The following is a 22036-nucleotide window of genomic DNA, read 5'->3' as shown; positions in this document are numbered from 1 at the left end:
ATACAGGTATATATGTAATGGAGGTACTTCCTTTCATGTTTGACCCTTGAAATTTGATTCATCAAGTACAAACTTAATGTCCGACAGCTGATGGATTCTGGACCAGCCTGGTGAGTTGGCGCTCAACTGCCCCAGGCTTATCAAGAGCTTTAATGTTTGTAAGTTGGCTCGTCCAGTGACTTAAAAGTTCCTCTATGCATGTGATTACAAAGGAACTGGCTTATATAACTTGGTATGGGTGCAAGGGCTAGGTAATATATAGTCTTTCATTGAACCAGCTACCGCAGTCTTACAGGATTGTGATGTCGTACAAAATGGTCTATTGGATATGAAATTTCGCGCATGCTCCGTAATTTCCAGGGAAATATGTTCTACCGCTGTCCGAAACGACAGCCTTATGCAAACGAAAGGGAGCTTTGCAATTTTTAATTCGAGCCTGAAGCATCGTACCCAACGCCCTTGAGAAGGGTAGCAAAAGTGGTGATCAGCTTCAGTGATGACTTTTCTTGATAGATTCCCATGCTTTTATTATTGAAAGTGTTGTCTTAGCCTTGCTTTCTGTTATTACTATTTTCAATTACAGCGATGTTGGCATCATGAGCTCTACCCGTGTCATCGAGTCCAATACCATTGGAAATGATGCCCGGATTCATCAGGGCAATGTGATCCATAATTACGCCAGTGCTCCTCGCGAACCATGTATCCTGATTCCTTTTCTGCGCAATGAGGAGCTTGTTTGTCGTCAAGACATTGTCAGCGAGCTGGATAGAATCCTGCCGCTATCAGACGACTACTCTACCGCTGCCCTCTATGGCCTTGGCGGCTCGGGGCAAGCAATCTGAGCGCTATGATGCCCCTGCGAGATACCAACGGGTTGCTAAGCTGCAATAGCACAACAAAACTCAGATCGCCCTTGACTATGCCTATCGCCGGTGCCAAGTCTCCTCCTGTTCCGTATTCTGGGTCCACGCCGATAACGAGACGACATTCACGCAAGACTTCAAATCGATCGCGAAGAAGCTTGGTCTCTCAGCCAGTCTCGATGATGAAGAATTTTTAATGGCCGTACGTTATGGTATCGAGTCGAGCACACCCTGGGTGCTTATTCTAGATAATGCGGATAACTTGGGACTCTTTGGTGTCAACCACAATGGACTATGTGTTTTGAATCCGAAAGAACATGAATTAAGCCTGGATAAATTCATCCCACGAGGGCCAAGAGGACAAGTCCTTTGGACGAGCCGCGACAAGAGCATCGCTGGAAGTGTTGTTGCTGCTCGTAGGGCAATTAAAATCCCAAAGATGACCCCAAGTGAGGCGAAAAAGCTGTTCGAAAGTGTCAGGCATAACCAAAGGAACAACGATGACACAAAAGATGTTGAAGAGCTCCTTGAAGAACTCGAATGCCTACCACTCGCTATATCGCAGGCTGCGGCCTATGTGAAGAGGACCTCGACAAGCGTTAAGGAATACGTCTCAAAATTGAAAGATGGCAAAAAAAGATGGAGGATCCTAAAGCAATCACAAAGCGACCGTCATCGGAGACATGAAGTTTCAAACAGCATTTTGGAGACCTGGAACATTTCTATGAAGTATCTTCAGGCTGAGAATAAGACAGCATATCAGATTCTACACACTCACGCCTACCTAGACAACCAGAATATCTCTATTGAGTTGATCAAGCAAGCAGCTCTCTACGGCAACGATAGCAACGATATAGATCATATTCATGAAACACCCAGTGATGCCTCCTCATCAGCCTCGAATAACGATGATGATAAAGTCACTGAGGCTATCGCCCGTCTTTGTGACTTTTCATTTCTGAACATACAGGTGGCCGAAAATGGAAATCGCGCATACAAGGTCCATAAGCTTGTTCAAGAAGCAATGCGGTACGGACTGAGCAGGAAGGAACGGAAGAATGAGGGGAAACATTTCTCAGCTGCAGCGCTTGAGATTGCGTACACTCTCTTCCCAAGATCCCCGTACGATGGACGGGAGGTCTGGAACAAATGCGAGAAGTACATAGCTCACGCACAGCAGGCGTGTGAGTGGGCTACACTCAGTGGAAGAGATCAAATGAATGCAAAATTATCATCAAGGCTGTCCCGTTATTTGAGCTGCCGCAGCAGATGGAGGGAGTGCGAGATTGTGGCACAAAGAGCATACGAAATACAAAAGACGATACTAGGTGACAGCCATCTTGATGCAATTGGCAGTATGGTAATACTCACAGATACATATTATAAGCTCGGAAGGTATCAAGAGGCAGAGGAAACGCAAATCGAGCTTTACAGGTTGCAGCGGGACAAATTTGGTGACAAGAATCCTAGGACCATCATGAGCGAGGTAGGGCTCGCAATGATACACTTTACATTCAGGAGGTATGAAAAGGCAGAGGAGATAATGGTGAGAGTACTAGCACGACTACAGAAGATCCTTGGGAACACTCACCGTGATACAATGAAAACCATGAGACATCTCGCAATAACATACCTAGCACTTGGAAGACGTGAAGAGGGACAGAGAATGATAATGGAAGTACTGGAGCTACAGCAGCAGACTTTTGGCCACAAGGATCATTCTACGGTTATTACCATGGCAAATATTGCAGCGATACATCACTCGGACGGCAGATATCAAGAGGCAGAAGGATTAAGGGTAGAGGTACTGGCACTACAGCGGGAAATTCTTAGTGATAAAGACCCTGATACGATTACGACTATGGCGAATCTCGGAATAACATATAATGCAGTCGGCAAATACAAAGAGGCAGAGGAAATGCTTCTAAACGCCCTGGCGCTACAACGAGAGGTCATTGGTGACAAGCATCCTCATACAATTGGTACCATGGCACATCTTGGAATAACGTACCATGCATCTGGCAGATATATGGAGGCAGAGGGAATCCAAGTAAAGGCACTGGCACTACAACAAGAATTTCTTGGCGACGAGCATCCTGAAACAATGAAGATCATGGAGCAACTTGCAGATACACGTCGCCAATTGGAGCGGCTGAGTATTGAGGAAAACTAGCTTTGTCTTGAAGATAGCGTCGAATCAAGTCCGCCATTCTCGCATTCTCAGGTTCTTGGTATTCTCAAGTTTCAGAAGGATGGTTACTTGGAATTAGGACAGAACCTTTCGAATAGTGATTAGTCACATATCATCAGGCGAAAGTTGTTATTAACGATTTGAGGCATCCCAGTTTTACCATTTTACGGAATAGAGATCTTGTAGCAAACTTATAACATTGCATCAATGCTTGAATCATACCTTCAACGATGTTTCTCTATCGAAATTACTTCGTCGCCATCATACCACATGAACTATCGTTATCCTCAATAGTATCTAACAACCACGGAGCACATAAGTTTACAGAGAGGAAGAGAGAAAGAGAGGAAGTTAATCATTGACAATAACGCTACATGGCGCAGCTTGACAACCATATCTTCATTCCCACAATCATGTATCGCGGCCAAAGGAATTTCTCGTTCCCTGCCCTATGAATTCTTCTAACCGATTTTTTGCTCTTCTTTCACGAGTAAAAATCGTTCTATTTGCTCCAAGTGTAAATCGTAGTAGTTGTAACCCGAAGCATTTTACCAACATGTTGTTTCCCAACATATCTGTTAATCACACGCATACACATGCCAGACAAAAAAGTGTCAAACAAACGCTAATCTTGAAAAAAAAAAAAGTACTGCGTCATTCTCATGAATCACAGTTTAGGGTGCTCGTGAAGCCATATCATCAGTCCATAAGACCTGGCTGTTCGAGTTGATCCAATCCGCATACTCTATCCCAAACACCGTCGTTGAGATATCTTATTAAGTGTTCAAAGCCGATTGCATCGTGAGCCGAAAAAGTAGTCCCGCTATTGTCTGAATGTTCAATCGGCTCGGGTACGGACTTGATAACATGATGCATGAGTGTATTCGATGGTGTGATAGCCGTAGATCGATCTTCCAAATTGGACGACCTAATACAAGCTGATAACATTTCGACGATCTCCGCATCTTCATCGTCGTATTGTGATGGAGTGGACTGTTGGTCAGTTAACGTACTGCTTGACCGTGTATTCGCTGATGAAGTGACAATAGCGGCGTTATCGGTAGTAACATGTGATTCGATGGAACCATTCTCTCCAGGACCAGTAAAACTGAAGTCATAATTATCCCAGAATTCATCCAGCTCAGGCATGTATTCTACTCTTCGATTAGGGAATACTCGATCCGGCAAATGGTCCAGCCTTCGCTTCTTAACTCTGTGGGTATCATCTGTTGCCGGTAGTCTCAAAACCTCTTCATAAATGCGACTGAGGATTTTGTAAGAGTGTTTTGGTATCGGCGAGTGGCGCTCCAGAGTTCTCATCACGCCAAGGGACCCATCAACTGCCTTCAATGCCACTTCGCGCATTGGCATGCTCGAATCTATATCGTGTATCATTGCAGAGCACAAGAGCACAGATACATCGAAAATGAAGAATAAAATAGTGTGATATGTTGCATCTCCGGGGAAAGCAAACCGCAGAAACCGGAGTAGTCTGTTTAAGTGTCTGAGAGCCCATAATGTGCCATCTCTTTGAAGATGTAGATACTCGGCTAGAGATCCCGTCGACAGCGGTATTATAAGGAAATATCGTAAAGGAGATAGCAACGACAAAGTTCCCATCATGGTAAGACTGAATCGCTGGAATCTAAGCCATGGATAATCTTCATCCAGACCTGTGTCGGGGTTTCGCAGAAAGAATTGAGGCGGCAATCGCGCGGCCCAGCTTTCTACGATGTTACTGTGTTTTCTAACATCTTCTATTTCTTCCAGAGGCCTATGCCTTCCAAACGACTGTAACAATGCGCTCCCGAGTTCGGATTGAAGCGACATGAACAAGCCGGGAGAGGGTGGAGGCTCTTTTAGCTCTTCATCCAGTAGGATTCCGGGCGGTTTAGCATAGTAGAGATTGGACTGCAGAATAAGAGGGTGTGAGGTCATGTTTCCAAGCTGCCTAGATATTTGCAGAGTTAGAATGCGCGTCCACGTATCGGGGTTCAGCAGACCAACTAACCAGTCCCATGCGCACATGATTACCCAAGCTCGACTCCCCATTTCCATATTATAATCGAAAAGCGGACTCGTAGTTTCTTCATGGCTGATGTCTAGATGAGAATTAGAAGGTCAAAAAACAGGATCCGGAGAGACTAGCTTACCCATTTTGCTGGCAATTTGGACGGCAGTTGTCAAATCACGCCGGCATTCAGGATACCGAGCCTTCGTCTTGAAGAAGAGGGACGAATGTAGATAGGTCTGAATGGCGTGTAGATCATATCTTCCCAATGGAATCCTCGTTGCAAGCTTACGGCCTGTCTCGTGATACTTCTCGGATAATTGGTGAATTGGGTGGCTCTGCTCCGCCTTAAAAGCACGATGAAGTGCGTCGCTGGGATACTGAGCAGAATACGCACAGACCATTAGGAGGAGAGCAGTCCACTGAAGCTCAACGTGATTATCATTGTAAGCAAGGCTGCACCAATTTCGGTACTCTCGTCTGAACATCACCGGATGAACAATGTAGTAACGAAAGTTGACAAAGTCTAGAAAGTTATCCACTAGGGCATCTACATTGAGTCAGAATTTGGCAATAAGACGCAATAACTTTTTACTTTTGAAACAAAAAAAAAAACCCCCCAAGAAGGTGGAAGGTGTGGGAGAAGAAACAAAGACTTACCAACGCATGATCTGGACGGGAGAGCCTGAATGGCTTTTTGCAAATGAGGAGAGCGGCCAGGCTTTACGGAATCTGGCATTGTACGCCGTCTCTCCTGAGCTGCGGTGTTAGCGGAGGCGAGGTACTGTAAACATGAGGAGTATTAATGATGCCGCACATCTGAAAGTACCTTGCGAGGGCCGCTATAACTCGAGGCAACATGGGAAGCAGAGTAGCCCAATGCCTCGAGATCAACATCACTGCCGTCACTATCGCCATCCACTGGATCGAGTAACTCGTGAGAATAGCAACATAATCCCTCTATTTGCGCCACCAACTGTTTGAGTTGAGTCCGGCGCTCCTCGGGGGATTTTATATCGAGAACTGTCTGAAAGACACAGTTGGTAGAGAAACCCCTATTTCCACAGTGCAGACATGGCCAGTACCGAGTACACTATTGTATATATACATGTTAGACAAATATGCAATTGAGGGATGCTGGAGATGCGAGATTTGTAGGAGAAATGAATGTTTAGGTATATATGATGTGCGAGGGCGAAATTACATACATTTCTGCCTGCATCTCTTCATTGAGGCAAGCATAAATGTACGTGAGAATAATGGAACAGTGTAATAAGAGTGATTACAAATTGTGCCGCAACTAAGCACAGGATATAACAATGTTCCACATGTATGAGAAGATTGGAGAAGCTATTGAATGGTTCAGAGGCATACCTTTTGTTTCCGGCGTCTACACTCGGAGCAAGCCGAGCGGATGATAGTTTGAGCCTCTTGGCTCTGTTGTGCCATCAAAGCCTTCTGCGCCTTAATGCAGGGATGTTCTCCATAGTCTTCGTTCGGATCCGCCATGATGACATTGCGAGAAGAAGAGACTGGTGAAGATCTTCCGATAAAGGGGGAGAGAGAAGGAGAAACGGGGCCTTGTGGGAGCTGGAGCTGCTCGCTCCCGATTCAACGGCGGAGACCAAGGATCAATAACGGCGCTTCGGCAATGGCCCGAAATGTGGTGGAGTTGATGGTGTCAGCGGCAACGGCTAGGGCAAGCTGGAATTGCGGACCCGTCCGTGCTGCAGATGAGCAAAAGGCCATTGAATGCCAAAGAAGAAAAAAAAGAGCGGAGGTTAGATGACAAAGGCTGAGAGATCCTTGCGTGTACTGGACTCTTAACGATTGAAGGCACCACCGAGTCGAGTCACTTGACACGGGCGGCAGCCTCCCGCCTTTATAAAAGTCGAAGAAACCGGAACTAGACATCACATCAGCGCTCACTTGGACAAGGTATCAGTAATATTACTACATAAGGAAAAAGCAATGAGAGAAGCTGAGCACTCTGGTGTTTGCCCGGGTTCCCGTTTCCATCCCCTGCGTCAAGCCATGTCTCAGCGCCGCCCAGCCATCTGGTTCACTTGGTAGCTCTTGTTCGCGGCCCTTTTACATGTATTCTCACAACAGCATCTGCCGTCGCTCTCAAGCCTCAAAACTTCGAGTTGTTTGCCCAGACGGCCCCCATTCTGGATACATTTCCCATATATGATCTAATCCCTATAAATGGTAGCCTCATTGTCTTGGCTGCAATTCAGGTCAAAGCGGGAGCCGCTGTGCAGTAGCCAATCTCTAGCTCGGCAAGCGACGTTGAATCTACCCCAGTTGACTTGATATTAGCCTCCCCATTCTAGCTCCATTTGCTGCTCTTGCTCCCCGTCGTAATTTGCTATTTTCCGCGTGTTGAACCCAGGAACCCTGTCAGGGCAGATCGGTGTGACATGCCCGCGGTGAGTGCCTGAGAAAATCGACACCTGTGTGATGCAGCACAACCGCCAATGCGTTACAGCCCCAGAGCAGAGCAGAAAGACACCACTAGGTATCTCAACGGTATCTCATCCGTTTGATGAGCTGTCTACTAGTGAGGCAGGCCAGGTTCCTCTCTAAAGGATATAGTGAGCAAGAGCTGTATCTTCTCAGATGGCTTCTCGTACCACGATCATCCCAACCATCCCAGCCAATCCCTCCCCAATGCCCAAACTGGGCTCGTATCCTGTCCCAAATCAACCTGGCCGAGTCTCACTGCAAGCGCCGCTTGACGATCCCTCCTTGGCAAATTGCCGGCCTTGTGCACTAGACAGCCCATCTAGCACACACTGACGGAGTACAGAGACAGGGAATTATCCCAAGCAACGGCTGAGTTGTCTGAATGGGGCATGGAGCGTGTAATACAGACGACAAAGCAGTCGAGCACAAGCACAAGATCTCGGGGTATTTCATCTTTGTATCGGAATCCAGAGATATGGCCCCTGATCCATTCGCGGTGAACAGGGGCAGTCGAGGCTACCGAGATGGAGGCGACGCAATCTCGCATCTTAGCATGTATACTAGGGATTCACCAATCAAGCCATCCATATTCAAGCACTTTAACAGATGTACGCATGCTACATGCGTTTCTAGGCAGATGCGGAAGATTTCACAGTCCATTTCATTCTATCTAGATCAATTCATCAACACCCCCATACCTGAACAAAACTGCGAAAGCACAGCGCATCTCGCATCCATCTAGAACCTCAACCGCCCGTTTGCTGTTTCACTGATCGAGTCGAGTCCAGATCCCTATGAAACGGCCTGGGCAGGCCTAGCGCCATTCCACTGTACATAAATCCCCTGTACGGTAGGTCACTACAAATCCTCTCCCTGCAGCAGCATCTGCAGCCAGAGATCACCTCAACCTCCACCGCCATGGATTTCAGTTGAGATCTCACAAGTGCGGATCCCTCCCGGCTTCCTGTCTCCTCCATCTCAGGAATTTCCGCCTTCATTTAGCTTGAGCTTGGACTTGGCCTCAGCAACCCGCCAAACCAGGCCTGCAGCCGCGTCCAGCCATCTTCCGCCTGCAGTCCCGTCACCAGACCAATGTAACCGTCGGGACGCACCGCTACAACGGCCCCCCTGTCTGGATCAACGCCGTAATACTCGTGTACCTTACCATGGTCGTCGGCAAACACCTTGCCATAGTCCCAACCCAGCTTCTTATCGAAAGGATGGAAGACCTCGTGCAGATCCTGCAGCAGCTCAATCTTGTCTCGTGGCGCCGAGTGCACCAGCAGCACGTCGACAATGGACGGGTCCTCATCCGTCATCCACTGCGATGATCCTGATCCTCCACGCGGGTCTGGCCCAGGAGCCAGGCTGATGCGAGGCGATTTGGCCGGCGACAGCACATTGGCCTGGAGCCAGCTGCCAAGCTTGTTGACTGTGGCCAGCTGCGTGGCTTGCGAGATGTCACCACCGAATACGACGACGCGGAAGCGGCCATTGGATGGCATATGCAGCTGCAGCTCCCATGGCCGGGCGTCTGCCTGTGACAGCACTATTTGCGACGCAAAGCGTCTGCCCGGCTGGCAATGCGCGGCAGATTCGGCTGAGCTTGTGACCTGGCTTTGAGACGGTGTCTCAGTGCCTTGCAAGCCTCCTTTCAAATCACTCTCTGATGTAAGGACGCTGGGCTGATAGCGGATGCCGACACCTGTGATGAACTGCGGTTTCAATTAGCAAAGAGTAACATAAGCCTCACGGCCAATATCGATCCCCAGTTGCCGCCCGATCTGGAAACCAAGATGGCATTGTCCGAATCGGCAAGGTAGACCCCTACACAGGGTCTCATTTCCAATAAAAGCTGGTCGCCCACTCACCGCGACTCAGTGCAAGGGACACCCTAGCTATCTACCGGGTAATGGGAGCACTAGGAATACACTTACCAATTGTGCTTCTCGGAATGCCTGTTGAAATTCACTCATGGAAGATCCCGCCTCGTCAGAGGCGTCCTTGGCCGGCCTCCCTGAGAAGAGCCTGGAGAACTTGTGATCAAAGGCAATGAGCTGCCGAGCAATCTGCCTCCGTTCCAACTCGTACGTATCAAGGACGTGCGGCTGCAGCAACTTCTTACATACGAGGCCGAGTTTCCAGCCAAGGTTGTACGTATCTCCCATGGAAACGTTCATGCCTTGGCCGGCCTTGGGTGAGTGTGTATGCACCGCATCTGCCTTGCGTTAGTAAATCCGGCGTCTCTCAGGCTACCTTGTTTATTCAGACGGTTACAGGGATTTGCCCTCACCTCCTGTAAGGAAGACACGATTGTGTTTGCTAAAACGATCGCCGACTCGTTGCCCAATTTGATATGCTGTCCACCTGCGGATGTTTCACTCAGCCTTTGTACTTCACTCCAATAGCTTGCTCCGGTCGGTGGAACACAACACCCCTTGTGAGACTTACCAATCAATGTAGTGGTAGTCGAGAGTGTAAGGGCTCAGAATCTTTCTTGCTGTCTCCAAGATGACATCTGGGGTAATTTGTGATCTGTCAACGCGTCCTGTGCCTGTGGATACTTGTTTAAGTTGGGTGTAAACTCGGACAAGCTTGTTTTCTCTCGGAATGATCATCATGGCGCCGAACTCAGCACTGTGTATCATGCATCTGCTTCTAATGTCCGCTGTCATACATGTTAGTCTCATTTCAATGGAACAGCTAGGGACTCTGGAAGATCTCACGGAAGTCTGTGATAGGAATAATGTCCAGTACTCCCCTATTTGAAAGGCCATTAGCGTTCCTGCTGATGCAAACCCAACTGATGCGGAAAAGTCTTACCAAATAGCATCAGTTGATTCACCCTTCATCTGGTACTCTTCACCAAGCGTCTTTCTCACCCATGAATGTGCTCCGTCACATCCAACCACATACTTGGCTCGAACTTTCTCCTCTCTCCCAACCCCGACAGTATTCGCAAGCAGCCTCTCTGTATCGTCTTCCGCTAGGTTGCTCCTATACAGCCCGTCCTGCAAATTACTTAACCTTTGCGTCGGGGTGGCTTCTTCCTCAGTCAGATGGCGCAGCGTCACTTCTACGGGATAGGCATCTTCGTCATCAACACAGCTCTCGTCAATATGCAGCGAGGTTGGCATAACGCTCCGCTCAATCTCGACCAATGGGTGTTTAGGAGAGGCAGAGGCCCGGATTGTATCGATCAGAATGCTCTCGACACGACCTTGGTGCAACACGGCCTCGGTGAACCGCGAAAGATTCGGTTGAGTATTGGGACCACGGTGGTGGCGACGAATCTTGCCATCCTCGTCTGGATTCCAGAAACTGACCTCTATCGCCGGACAATTAGGTTATTTCTTTTTGACACCTCCCACGTCCTGTCTATGTGGCACAACAAAGATAATGCAACTCACCATGCATATGGTTTGCCTCGTGCCATACTTTGTGTCCGATACCGAAGCTGTCGAAAATCTCTAGGGTACGACACTGAAATCTGTTTCGAGTCGCGCTATGTTAGACTTATACCCTCTATATATGAATGCACTCTAGGCCCGTCTCCGAGCCTTGTGTGGCGACTTACCCGTCTGCTTGACCGGACACGATTTTGCCAGTTCGCTTGTCCACGACTCTCGTCTTGACACCCAACTTGGCCATCCAAAGGGAGAGCATGAGGCCTGCGGGGCCGGCTCCAATAATGAGCACATCGACCTTTGATGTTGCAGCAGCTTCCATAGTTGATTTAATTCACCAATATTCGCTTAGTGCCTCGTGAATTATAGTATCAGAAAGAAAAAGGTAATCTTGTCGGAGAATTAAATAGTCTACGCTCTGCATCTAAAGCTCTTATATAGTCAATATGGGGTATACAGGATCTATATGTGTTACCCTGTTTACGAAGACATGACAAAGTTTCATCGCTCCACGATTTTGGGCCTAAGTAATCATGGGTCATCTCTGACCAACGCTCCCCTCATCCGCCACAGTACCAACAAAGACAAGGGCAGCGTTGACTCGTTATGATTTCTTTATGGAAAACCCTATTTGATGTCCATTCGTCAGCTTTCCTTTTCTCGTCCCCGTACCCCAGAATTCGTGGTCTGCACACTACTTCGTTTGGCTGACGATTTTCTTTGCCACACTGTTTTCTCAGTCACCGCCGATATTACGGCCCAGGTCTCTCCGCACTCTCCACACACGCGAGCCGACTGGCCGCTTTTGGCTGCCGCGGAGCACCTCGACCCACGGGAGGGCGGTAGAAGACCCGGCACTTGGGTCCGAAGGAGCCTCGGATTCCGCTGAAGCTTCCTCTTCATCCACATCTTCAGCCTCATCCTCATCCTCATCCTCATTTGGGTCTTCATTCACTATTTCAAGGGGCTTGTCTGCGTTGATATCGTCCTGCTGGGAACGCCCGTACAAGTCCTCCGTGTATGCCCATGTCGGTGCATCAAATTTTCCATGAACGAGCACGATCTGTCGGCCCTGCGACCGGATCTGCTCTATTGTCTGTAGTGGGATAGGAGTAAGGAGTTGAAGTGTTTGAGTAGTGGTGTCGATACCTCGGATGAGGACGAGGCCGATGGTGCGAGAGAAGCAAGGGTCAAGAGTGATGTCGCTGGCATTTGGAATATACGGCAGCCCTTCCGTGGTCCTTGAAATGAAGTCTTCCATTGCGGAATACCCGTCTTTGCCGCCACCATCCACTGACAACTGAGCAGTGGAAGCTAGATTGCGAAATGCTTTGGGATCCTCCACATCCACCGCAGCAAGTATCATTCCATTGATTGCTTGTGAGAGCAGCTCCGATGGAGACTGGTAGTCATATAGTAGAATACCGAGAATTCCCCGCTGATTGCCAGAGTACCGGACCTGCAACGGAGGGATGGACGACAGTGGGGAAGGGTTCCAGCTCGGCCTCAAGCCTGCGATCAGTTGTTTCTGGTCTTGCAAGTGGAAGTATGACATAGCCTGCATGGCCCTCAAGTGAGCAGCGGTGCGGGACGCAAACTCGGATGGTTGCGAGGGCAGGGTAGTAAAAGTTCTTTTCGTTGCACCGCGTAAAACTTCAACAACATCTGCAGGGCCGTCTTCAGACATGTAAATCACTTCTGGAGGGTTGACTCGAGAGATAATTTCCACTAGTAGGTCCTGTCCAGTGCCCAGAATCCAACCTGGAGTGTTGATGAGAAGATGGCAATTGCGCAGCAGTCTTCGATAGTAGTCAAGAAGATCCAGCACGCATTCCAAGTAGTGTTCTGGGGCCGCCGCTGGTGTCATGGATGCCAACGCATGACATCTGATGACTCTGTATGATTCATCGTCTAGATTTGGATGCGTAAAGGCAGCGCTTAGATTGGGTCGGGTGATATGAACGAGGGATATCGTCCCGCAAGGTGCATACTCGGGCTGGCCGGGATCCAAGTCGAGAATAGCCATGCCATGACTCCCTGTTCGTGTTGCTTCACTCGTTAAGATGCGGTTCACGAGCATCTTGGAAAAGGTTGACTTTCCCGCAGACTTGGGACCGCATACAAGCGTTGTGAAAGGGCCACCCTTGGCTACGGATACGAGATCGGCTAGCTTCTTGTTCCATGCTGGAGGAGATGAAAGTTCTTGTATGACGCACTTCTTAGGAGCATCATCAGAACTGCATACCTGACACTAGTTAGCTGTAAGTCGCGCAAGTAGAGTCAGGTTTTGGACACACAATCTGGAACGTTCGTCCCTTTCCTAGGCTGTGCTCCGTAGAGTCATCCTTTGATTCTCCCCATATGCCTCTAAAAAGGGGGGACAAACGACTTAACCGTCGCAAGCCGTCGGCATTTGGGTCATGGTGAAGCTCCAGACTAGTCTTCTCGGAGGTTCTGATAACTGGAATTGCATGACAGTGGGGAGCGTGAATCCAGTGTATAGGATCTGATGGTTGAAGAGTGGCTCCAAACACAGTCGCTTCGCCGGCAATGACTTTGATTCCAAAGCTACCAATGGCAATGAATCGCTACGCACAAATCGATTAGTTGCTACACGAAATCAAATTTACATAGATGCTAGAAACATACCTCGCTATCTCTGAGCTTTAACGCGATGGTGCCCTTTGCTGTTGTGCGGCAGTTGTTTTTATTTAGTAAGAAAGACGAGTACATGACTCGAGAACTTAAAAGACCGGCTTCTGGAGTAGATGGATCGCTTTTGAATTTGAAAACCTTTTGTAAGTCTACTGTTGCACCATTAAAGGATCAAGCAGACCTACCTCATCTTACCACCTTGCGAGGTAGAAGCTCTGGTGTCGCCACGATTGAGTGGCCCTCTTGACCCATTCTTCTTGGGAGACTTGGGGGGTTCATTTTGACGCTTTAAAGTTTGTAGGACACTGAAGGAGTTGGTTCTAGCTGAAGCTGATTCTTCAGGCTCCGGAGATGAACTGGGCTCTTTGGCTGGTACATTGGTGACTAAGCGCCGGCGAGCTGCGAGTGCACTTAATGCGCTTACCGCTGCTAAAAATGAGTTCAGTGAGTTGGATTATTCTGAAATTGTTCACAGCAGGCCTCTAATGATGAAATTTGGCTGACTTACATGAAGGAGCAGCTTGGGTGTCGAGTTTACGACGCTTGTTGGAGGACATGTCTGAGCAATATTGAGTTGGAAACGAGCAAAATGAGAATAGAAATTAATTAGATTCGGTGCCGGGCAAGAAAGATCTCAAAGAAGAATCAATGATTCCTCGCAACAAACATCCACCGGCTTAGCATAACAAGAAATGCATTGTAAAGGTCAAGTTTCAGAGAGATGTAATAAGCCCGGCATGCTGGCAATGATTCGCATTTGGCGCTACAGCTCTGAAAATGCGCTTATCGATAAGATATAGCGCACTAAGAGTTTTCGAATTGCGCCAAACACGTCCCGCCAAATCGCGCGCTTTCCCCAAAATAGGCGCGTCATGGTGGGGCTCTGCTTGTGCATCTTCAAAATTTCCATCCAGGCCTCGAAAAAAAGTTCAGAGCAGCATTTCCTCTCCAATCTCTCCCACCTGATTGAGCATCCAACCAGGCTCATTGCACTTCGAAAACCCGCCAAAATGGCGCCTAAAGAGCCCTTCAAGATTCACTCGCTTAGCAAGCACGTCGAAGATACTAAGAAGGGCCTCAGCGCCTCAGCACAGTACAATCGGCGGCCTGTCTCCAAGCCAGCGGCAGCGATCATCAAGAATGAGCCCGGTGTCGCCCTTTTCCCGAACAACAATGACAGCGACGAATCGAGCGAAAGCAGCGACAGTGATAGTGACAGCGATGAAGGTAACAGCGCCGATTTTTTGAAGAAGATCGGTGCCAATGGCGCAAAAGCTTCGACAACTCCCAAACGGCGCAGCAGGGACGAAGAGATCGCCGATAGCGACGTCGAGCGCAACGCTTCTGCCAAACGCAACGCTGCTGCTAAGAAAGAGCAGATTGTGAAGAAAGAGCAGTCTTCTTCTGAATCTTCCAGCGAGTCATCCAGCGAGTCCGAATCGGAGCAAAGCGAGCCCAAGAAGACAAACGGAGCTGGCGCCAAACAAGCTGCGGCGGTCCAGGAATCCTCAAGCAGCAGCTCCGAAGAAGAAAGCGAGGAGGAAGAAGAGTCTAGCGATGAGGAGGAAGAAGCCCCCAAGCCTACCCCCAAGCCTATCTCGAAGACACCGGCCGCACCTGCCGCTACAAATGGCACCCCCAAGACACCAGCCAAGGTACCTGCCAAAGCTTCTACTTCGAGCAGTTCTAGCGAGGAGGAGTCAAGCGAAGAAGAATCAAGCGAGGATGAGGAAGAAGTGCCTGAACAGGCGGACGCTTCAAAGAAGCCTGCAGAGGAATCTTCTTCCGACTCAGAGGATAGTGATGCTGAAGTCGACGATTCCATGCACATTTCAGATCGCGAGATGAACAACCAAGTCGGAACGCCGAATTTCATCGCTCCCGATTTCGCACTTCGCAAGGGAGACGACGGAGCCAATGGCCAGGATGTGGCTCGCATCTGCAATGAAGCAAATTTGCAGGGCAAGCAGTTCTGGTACTTTACGGTTCCTTCCAACGTCCCCATCTCTGTTATCGAGAACATAGAGATCCCCATGGACCGATCGCAGATTGGAAACCGAGTCTTTTCACATGACGGCCAAGACTATGGCGTCTCCTTCGACACGATTGCGACCAAGAGCTCGATCCAGATTTTGATTCCCTCAGCCAGCGATTCCAAGTACCAACCAAGTCAGTTGCTCTCCTAAGCTGCCCCTGGTTTATCTACTTCATACTAACTAATGTTCCCTTTAGCCCGCAAACAAATCGACCAGACCATGCACATCAAGAGAATTGCCAATCTCGGAGGTGCCGCTGCTTCTTCTGTCGGTCCCGCGCCTCGTCGCGCCCCTCGACCACAACCAAAGGGTCTCAGGGCTAGGTATCAGCCATTCGGCGTGAATACCCCGATGGGCAATATCGGAGCAGATGCGCCTGGTGACGAAGATGTTGACATGGCCGAAGCACCTGCGGCATTAGCCACTCCCAAATCTACCAAGAAAGAGAAGAAGGGCAAGAAGGAAGATGCCAAAAAGAAGAAGGACGCTGATGTTGCTGCGGAGAGCAATACTACGGATGTGAAGTCTTCTAAGACCGATCGCAAGGGCAAGAGAAAACACACCACCTCAGAAGATGATGCCATCACTGCTGAGCAGCAACTCCGAGATGAGAATCAATCTGCGGAGACCAAGAGCAAGAAGCAGAAGACGGCCAGGGTCAGCAGTCCTGATCTCGGAGCAGAATTGCCCTCAGCCGCCAAAAAGCAAACTCCTATCGCACCACCAGCCATCCCGTCGTCGGCATTTTCGTCATCGGCCACCGCTATTGCCACTCCCTCCAAGGTCGTAGCAGTTACTCCTAGTACGGCCAAGAAGTCGACTAAGAAGACAAAGCCCGAGACTCCTGTGCCCGCACCGCGTCAAACAGCGGTTCCTCTGCCAAACATTCCCCTGACTTCCCGACCAAAAGAATCGCCGGTTCCTCTCCCGCCTTCTTCTGCACTCCTCGCTACACCTGTGCAGTCAAAGAGCAAGAAGAGCAAGAAGAGCAAAGATGAGGTCAATGCCACTGGTTCGTCACAGCAGAGCCCTCCACCAAGTGCTCAGGGAGGGGATAAGAAAAAATCCACGATCAAAGCCAAGGGATCGAGCTAGGGCCCTAGATCTCCATACAAGTTTTGCTGAGTGTATTTGAGCATGGGCAACCGAAGTGCACCTTTGAGGATGCATAGGTTGCTACCATGACCCTGCTGAAAGTAATGAGCAGTGTGGGATGTGGTGATTGTTGAGGTTTCACCCTCCACAGGGGCTGTAAGGTCTATGGGACCTTGACTGCTAACTTTCGATTTCTATCTGCTCTCTGGACTGTTCATCAAGAAGAGCTATTCTCGCAACTGGGAGACATTGGCGTTTAGGAAGAAGCAGTTTTTTGTCTACAAAAAAAATCAGGAGAGAGGTTTTATTTGCATTTCAGGGGGTGGACGAGATATGAAGCCAAGCTTTCGGAGAGGGGAGACAATTTGCCAATATGTGACGGGCATTTTATTGTATTTTTTCATGTACATCTCACATTTCGCAGACATGCTACCGATGCGGAGCACTATTCACTGAGAAGAGTCTCTGGATGGACATGCGTAGGGTAAAGAATCGTCTGACGTATGTATGAAACTAATAGAGTGCAGTTGAAGATGAATGATTTGCGGGCAAGTAACACATGTGAGACTCTGGAAGACGTGGATATATTCTCATTTTTTTTTTTTCATCCAGATGTTTGAAATGTATACAATACCTAGTATCTCATGAATGACACCGAATTAGGCAGAGATAGGAACGCTCTGTCATACACTCACCAACTGTTGGGTGAGCAAACGGAATATTATCTGTGCACCGTTGGCATCAGATCCGGATACTCACCCTGGTCGACCCAGAAATCGTGACCTGGCAGTCGGTTGACAGGACCGATTCGCGGAGTGGATACGGACACCAGATAGGAGGCGCACGAGCAGCGATCGGTCTAACCATCGGTGAGGGAAGAGAGAAGCGAGCGAGAACGAGGCTTAGAGAGGCGGTGATCGATTTGGCGGCGGCGTTGTCCATGCATGCTTGCATGCGTTCCAGGTACCACTACGGAGGGCTTACGGGTACATACTTGTCCCAGCAAAATCAGCTACCAGGTTGCCCCCATGCAAGCAAACCTCAAGGTTATGAATGAGGCTGTCGTACAGGGAAAATGAAGCATGCATACGTGGACGGAGCGGCAGCGGCAATGCAGGGGTATCGGCCGTCGGCAGGGCGAAAGTCAAGATTTGATTGATCTTGGGCCGCGCAGTTTACAAACCCCCTGGCAATACTATTCTGTACTGCTACTTTGGACAAAAGACGGCGATACGTGGACGGGTGGCTGGTTTGGCGGAGATGCGATCCTTCTTGGCTGAGCTGGCGGCGTTCTACTGGGCTGACTCTGCGCCTTGCTGTACGCGTACCCATCACGATAGGACCTAATGTACGGGTACCTACTTGTGAACCTGCGCGAAATTGAGGGAGAGGCAAAAAGAAAAAAAAAAAGGCTTCGTCATCCAGGGACAGTTTGCGTGGCTCGTTTCGTGGTGGTGAGACAGAGCTATTCCTCGTGGGTGACTTTAATCTTAAGCTGTGCTTCGTGGGGTGTGATGGACATCGCTCTCGCACTTTGTTGGGCGATTCCGCCCCTATGGAGCATCGCAATTTACCTCGCGTATCATGTACCCTTACGGTTGATGACAGCTTTGTTGCTGGATTGAGCTCGCTTGACTAAGCGCCGGCTTACACGCAATTCGTTGCAAGGGGAACGGCTAAGGACAACACGGAATACGATACGATGGGGGAGAGGGAGTCGCGCTGATACGGAGCCCATCAGCATTTAGGGTCCCGCGAAACTGACTCGGAGGAGCAAATACTGTATCCGTAACCAGGCGATAAACACAACAGGGGGAAAAGAGTTTCTGGAGGCAGGGATCTTTGGCGCGGACGATGGCCTCAGATCGCCGCGTGTTTTGGGTGTTGTACCCTTGCCAAGAAATTAAAGAAATCGAGGTTTGCTACGGAGTACATACGGGCGTGATAAAGGGAGGAGATTCTTTTATTAGATCAAACAAAAGTCAAAAGCGAGAGGTAGTGATGTTAGTGGTGCTGCCCTTGCATGAGGCGTAACGCGAGGAAACAAAGAAAAGCTTTAAGGCCTCGGCCCGTTGAAGGCACTACTGCGAACGAGCGAAAGAAGAAAGAAGAAAGAGAAGAAGAAAAAGAAATTTTACTTCAAAGCCGAGGTACTCGTATCATCTCCATCAGAGATCTTAGACGGGTCTGCGTTTTTTTCTTTTCTCTTCGTTGCATTTTTACCAAATGGCTTTTTTAGCCTATCGGATTAAGCGGACCTGGTTCGTTCAGCTTTGGCGAGTGGTGTGATTAATCTATACAGGCGAGTGATGACCTGTTGAAAGAAGAACAAAACCATCTCTTGCTCTGCAGCAGAGAAGCATTGCATCACCAAACGTCTCCCACACCCTATCCGGGAGCTCTTTGACAGAGAAATGGTGTTGCAAAGCCAACCAACGAATAGGCTCGATTAGGCAGAACTAGCTACAAACATAAAGACGCAATTGGGAAAGCTGGGCAACGCGAGGCGCAGTAGAGTTTGGTTGGCTCCAGCGCAACAGAGGCCCGATCCTGCTGAGCTGAGCTGACGTGATCTGGATAGGACTAGCCGCAGTGTCGTCACTGAGTTTTCGAAGAGCTTGATGCTTGTACTCGTGGTATGCCTCTATGGGACCTGGTTCTTTGATGAAAGTTGCGGAGCACATACCCGAGGAAATGCGTCGCTAAAAGGAACCCTGAAAACAAGTGCGACAGGCAAAAGCCGCCGAAAAGACTTCGTCCTCGCCAGCGAGCGGCCAATTTCCCAATTTTGCGGAGGGAAATTATAGAGTGCGATCACAGAATCGGCAAAAACTCACATGTCAGAGCACGCGCCTGTGCACTAAATCAAAGCAGAAAATCACACCGTCACAAATGACAATTCGAGCAAGGCACAAGACCAAAAAGGTACATGCGTGGAAGTACATGCGCCCGACGTACTGGTACAGAGACTTTTAGGTGTTCTCCATCGGAGCCACAGGCGCTAAAAAAGAGAAGTAGCATGGAAAAAGGCCGCCTCCGCGGAATCTGGTTCGTCGCCCAGCAAAGAGAGAAGAAGAAGAAAAAAAAGGTAGAGCAAGAAAAAGGGTAGTCTACTAGGTAGGTAGTTGGCTGGAATTGTCCGGATTGGAGCTGGGCTGCTCAATGTCGTCATATTACTTTTTTGTTTCTCTTCCTAGCTCGCACTGCAGTAGCCGCAGTCGCAGCTAACACGCTCACCATTTCTTTTCGGGTTTGGCACATGCGGAAGAAAGACAGCAGCCCGGTCTAGGTTGTTGTTGGGAGCTGCATGCCGCCCGAGATTCCCGCTCTCAAGCAGGGGTCACGCGAGAGATGTGTCCGTGGACATGTGGTTATGGCCGATCCGTCTCTGGGGATCAACGGCCGTGCTTCTCTCGAGCTTCCTGTTCAATGTTCCGTGGACAGCTTCAGCGAGTCAAGCGAGCTGATACGAGTACACGTATTGATCTCTCGCATGTAGCGGAGTGGAGGCCACGCGACCACTCTCCGAGTTGCAGTCGGTCACTTGGCGGAGATCTCCAAGCGCATCTAACTGATAAGACGGCTGCCGTTTTTGAAGAGGGACATTCTTAGCAGCATACGGACCTGGGCTTTGAGTTTGTTTGTTCTATAATTACTTGACACGCCTGGGTTGATTCGTGGTCCCTTAAACAGGCATAAAAAGTAGCTTGATATGAAACAGAGTCTCGATCAAACAGCGTGCTTACGCGTACTCATACCCCATTCACCAATATAACCAATACAGTATACAGTACGAGGCAACAAGTACTATCATATCTATTTGTCTGAGATGAGATTGCTGGGTGAGATGGGAAGAGAGCCGAGACCGCCTAGTGCGCTTGTCGCTCTACACCACATCCTTGGGCGCTTTGGAGTTGAGAGAGCAGCAATTACTGAGCTGGGCAAGTCGGCAAAGTCGCTACAACAAGCAGCGAGATTTTGTTTTGTCATCCGACTTTTCCTGTGACCTGCCCTCTCCACCGCTATCAAGCAGTTCGCTCATGCCTGCATGATATCTCGCCATGTGCCCGAGAGGGTTGCACTCCCGGCATATCCTAACTCCACAGAACGTTACCAAGTGACGATGGAATCGGGGCTACGATGCGGCCAACGCCCGCCGCTTAGGTCGGTTGAGGAAAAAGGTGAAGAGGCCAGAAGAGAAATCAACGCGCGCGCGCGGTTATTATTGGCAATCAAGTAGCGGTAATTGATAGCGTCTGCGGACTCCGGAGCAATGCTATTTGGAAGAGTACTGCCGGAGAGCCGTTGGATGAGGGCTTGAGTTTTTTCGGCCCCGTTTGAAACGGCGGTCTTTTTCTTACTCTTCGGGCGCCAGGAAAAGGCCATGCTCCATGCAGCTAGGGGTGATGTGAACCATTCTCGGGGCCAATCCATCGATCCCTATTTCGCGGACTTGGGACAAACAGCGAGAGGTAAGCGCCTGAAATGGTCTGAGCCAAGAAGCCCAGGGTTCAAGTATTCCTGGCATCGTATGTAACACTTCGATTCTATTACACGGGATGTGACAAGCAGTAAGATGACGGCTCCCGGGAGCCTTTCATCATTGCAATTTCCAAGTCTCCCCTCTGTTTAGTCGACATGTTCTGGATGTTCTTGCGGCCACGGAACACGTTGGAGGCCCGCTCTGCCGAGGCGCTTTTTGCTCACCGCACGGAACAGACGATATGCAGAGAAAAAAAAAAAGTGTGACTGTCGTGCGCTAGTTGACCTTGGCGCATTAGCTGGATTTGAGGCCACGATCCAACCACGAGCTTCGCTTGTGTGCTCTGTCGACGTCCACTGGCTTCCATCGCGTGACCCGGCTATGATTCTACTCGTTGCTTCGATCGAACCCTGTTTGCACCGTTTGATCTTGCTCTTTTTTGCTCTTCTTCCTATTTTGGAGGGGTCTCGGCTCTTCTCTTCGTCGCAGCGGCGCCATCCACGCGCCACAGCCGGCATTCTCAAGTGCCTCGACTTGCATGCATTTCAACTTCCGTCCCCCCTCTCTGCCGAGTTGGGCTCTCAACAGGTGCAAGGAGACCCTCGGTCGAAGCTGAAGAGGGACCCGGCACCGAAACGTCCGTTTTTCTTCTTCTGTTTCCTTGCGCCGCCAAAGATGCCGCAATAGAGAATCCACTGACCACTTTGGATCAAATGCTTAATTAAATCTCTTATCGGCATTTTCTAACCTCCGGCAGCCCGACTTATCAACGGACCACCTTACCTAAGTACCTTATCCAGAGTGCGGGATACTACCCAACTGTAGA

General features: G+C 49.4%; 5 protein-coding genes across 5 annotated transcripts; 2 read left to right on the top strand and 3 right to left on the bottom strand.

The window, feature by feature from the left end:
* Positions 1-596: 596 nt before the first annotated feature.
* T069G_02897 (tetratricopeptide repeat domain-containing protein) lies at positions 597-3036 on the top strand (the record flags this gene model as incomplete). Its single annotated transcript, XM_056170107.1, has 4 exons — positions 597-833; positions 907-1699; positions 1760-2047; positions 2237-3036. 4 exons carry the CDS (start codon positions 597-599, stop codon positions 3034-3036), a joined length of 2118 nt encoding a protein of 705 aa, XP_056030999.1.
* Positions 3037-3753: 717 nt separating this feature from the next.
* Positions 3754-6574, bottom strand: T069G_02896 (uncharacterized protein; the record flags this gene model as incomplete). Its single annotated transcript, XM_056170106.1, has 6 exons — positions 3754-5005; positions 5066-5156; positions 5208-5615; positions 5726-5849; positions 5895-6158; positions 6440-6574. 6 exons carry the CDS (start codon positions 6572-6574, stop codon positions 3754-3756), a joined length of 2274 nt encoding a protein of 757 aa, XP_056030998.1.
* A 1958-nt stretch (positions 6575-8532) lies between these two features.
* T069G_02895 (FAD binding domain-containing protein) lies at positions 8533-11263 on the bottom strand (the record flags this gene model as incomplete). The annotated part of the gene is made up of 9 exons (XM_056170105.1): positions 8533-9249; positions 9472-9752; positions 9828-9901; positions 9986-10202; positions 10261-10295; positions 10358-10471; positions 10562-10862; positions 10945-11024; positions 11112-11263. The coding sequence occupies 9 exons, from the start codon at positions 11261-11263 to the stop codon at positions 8533-8535; spliced, it is 1971 nt and encodes a 656-aa protein (XP_056030997.1).
* Positions 11264-11677: 414 nt separating this feature from the next.
* T069G_02894 (mRNA cleavage and polyadenylation factor CLP1 p-loop domain-containing protein) lies at positions 11678-14153 on the bottom strand (the record flags this gene model as incomplete). Its single annotated transcript, XM_056170104.1, has 5 exons — positions 11678-13186; positions 13239-13529; positions 13591-13717; positions 13782-14025; positions 14105-14153. The coding sequence occupies 5 exons, from the start codon at positions 14151-14153 to the stop codon at positions 11678-11680; spliced, it is 2220 nt and encodes a 739-aa protein (XP_056030996.1).
* Positions 14154-14606: 453 nt separating this feature from the next.
* On the top strand, positions 14607-16727 carry T069G_02893 (DNA-directed RNA polymerase I subunit RPA34.5 domain-containing protein; the record flags this gene model as incomplete). Its single annotated transcript, XM_056170103.1, has 2 exons — positions 14607-15765; positions 15829-16727. The coding sequence occupies 2 exons, from the start codon at positions 14607-14609 to the stop codon at positions 16725-16727; spliced, it is 2058 nt and encodes a 685-aa protein (XP_056030995.1).
* Between the last annotated feature and the right edge of the window lie 5309 nt (positions 16728-22036).

This window comes from Trichoderma breve, chromosome 2 (genome assembly GCF_028502605.1).
Source record: "Trichoderma breve strain T069 chromosome 2, whole genome shotgun sequence".
NCBI classification, from domain to species: Eukaryota; Fungi; Ascomycota; class Sordariomycetes; order Hypocreales; family Hypocreaceae; genus Trichoderma; species Trichoderma breve.
The sequence above is the reverse complement of the archived record's forward strand: the minus strand, read 5'-3'. Positions and strand labels throughout refer to the sequence as shown.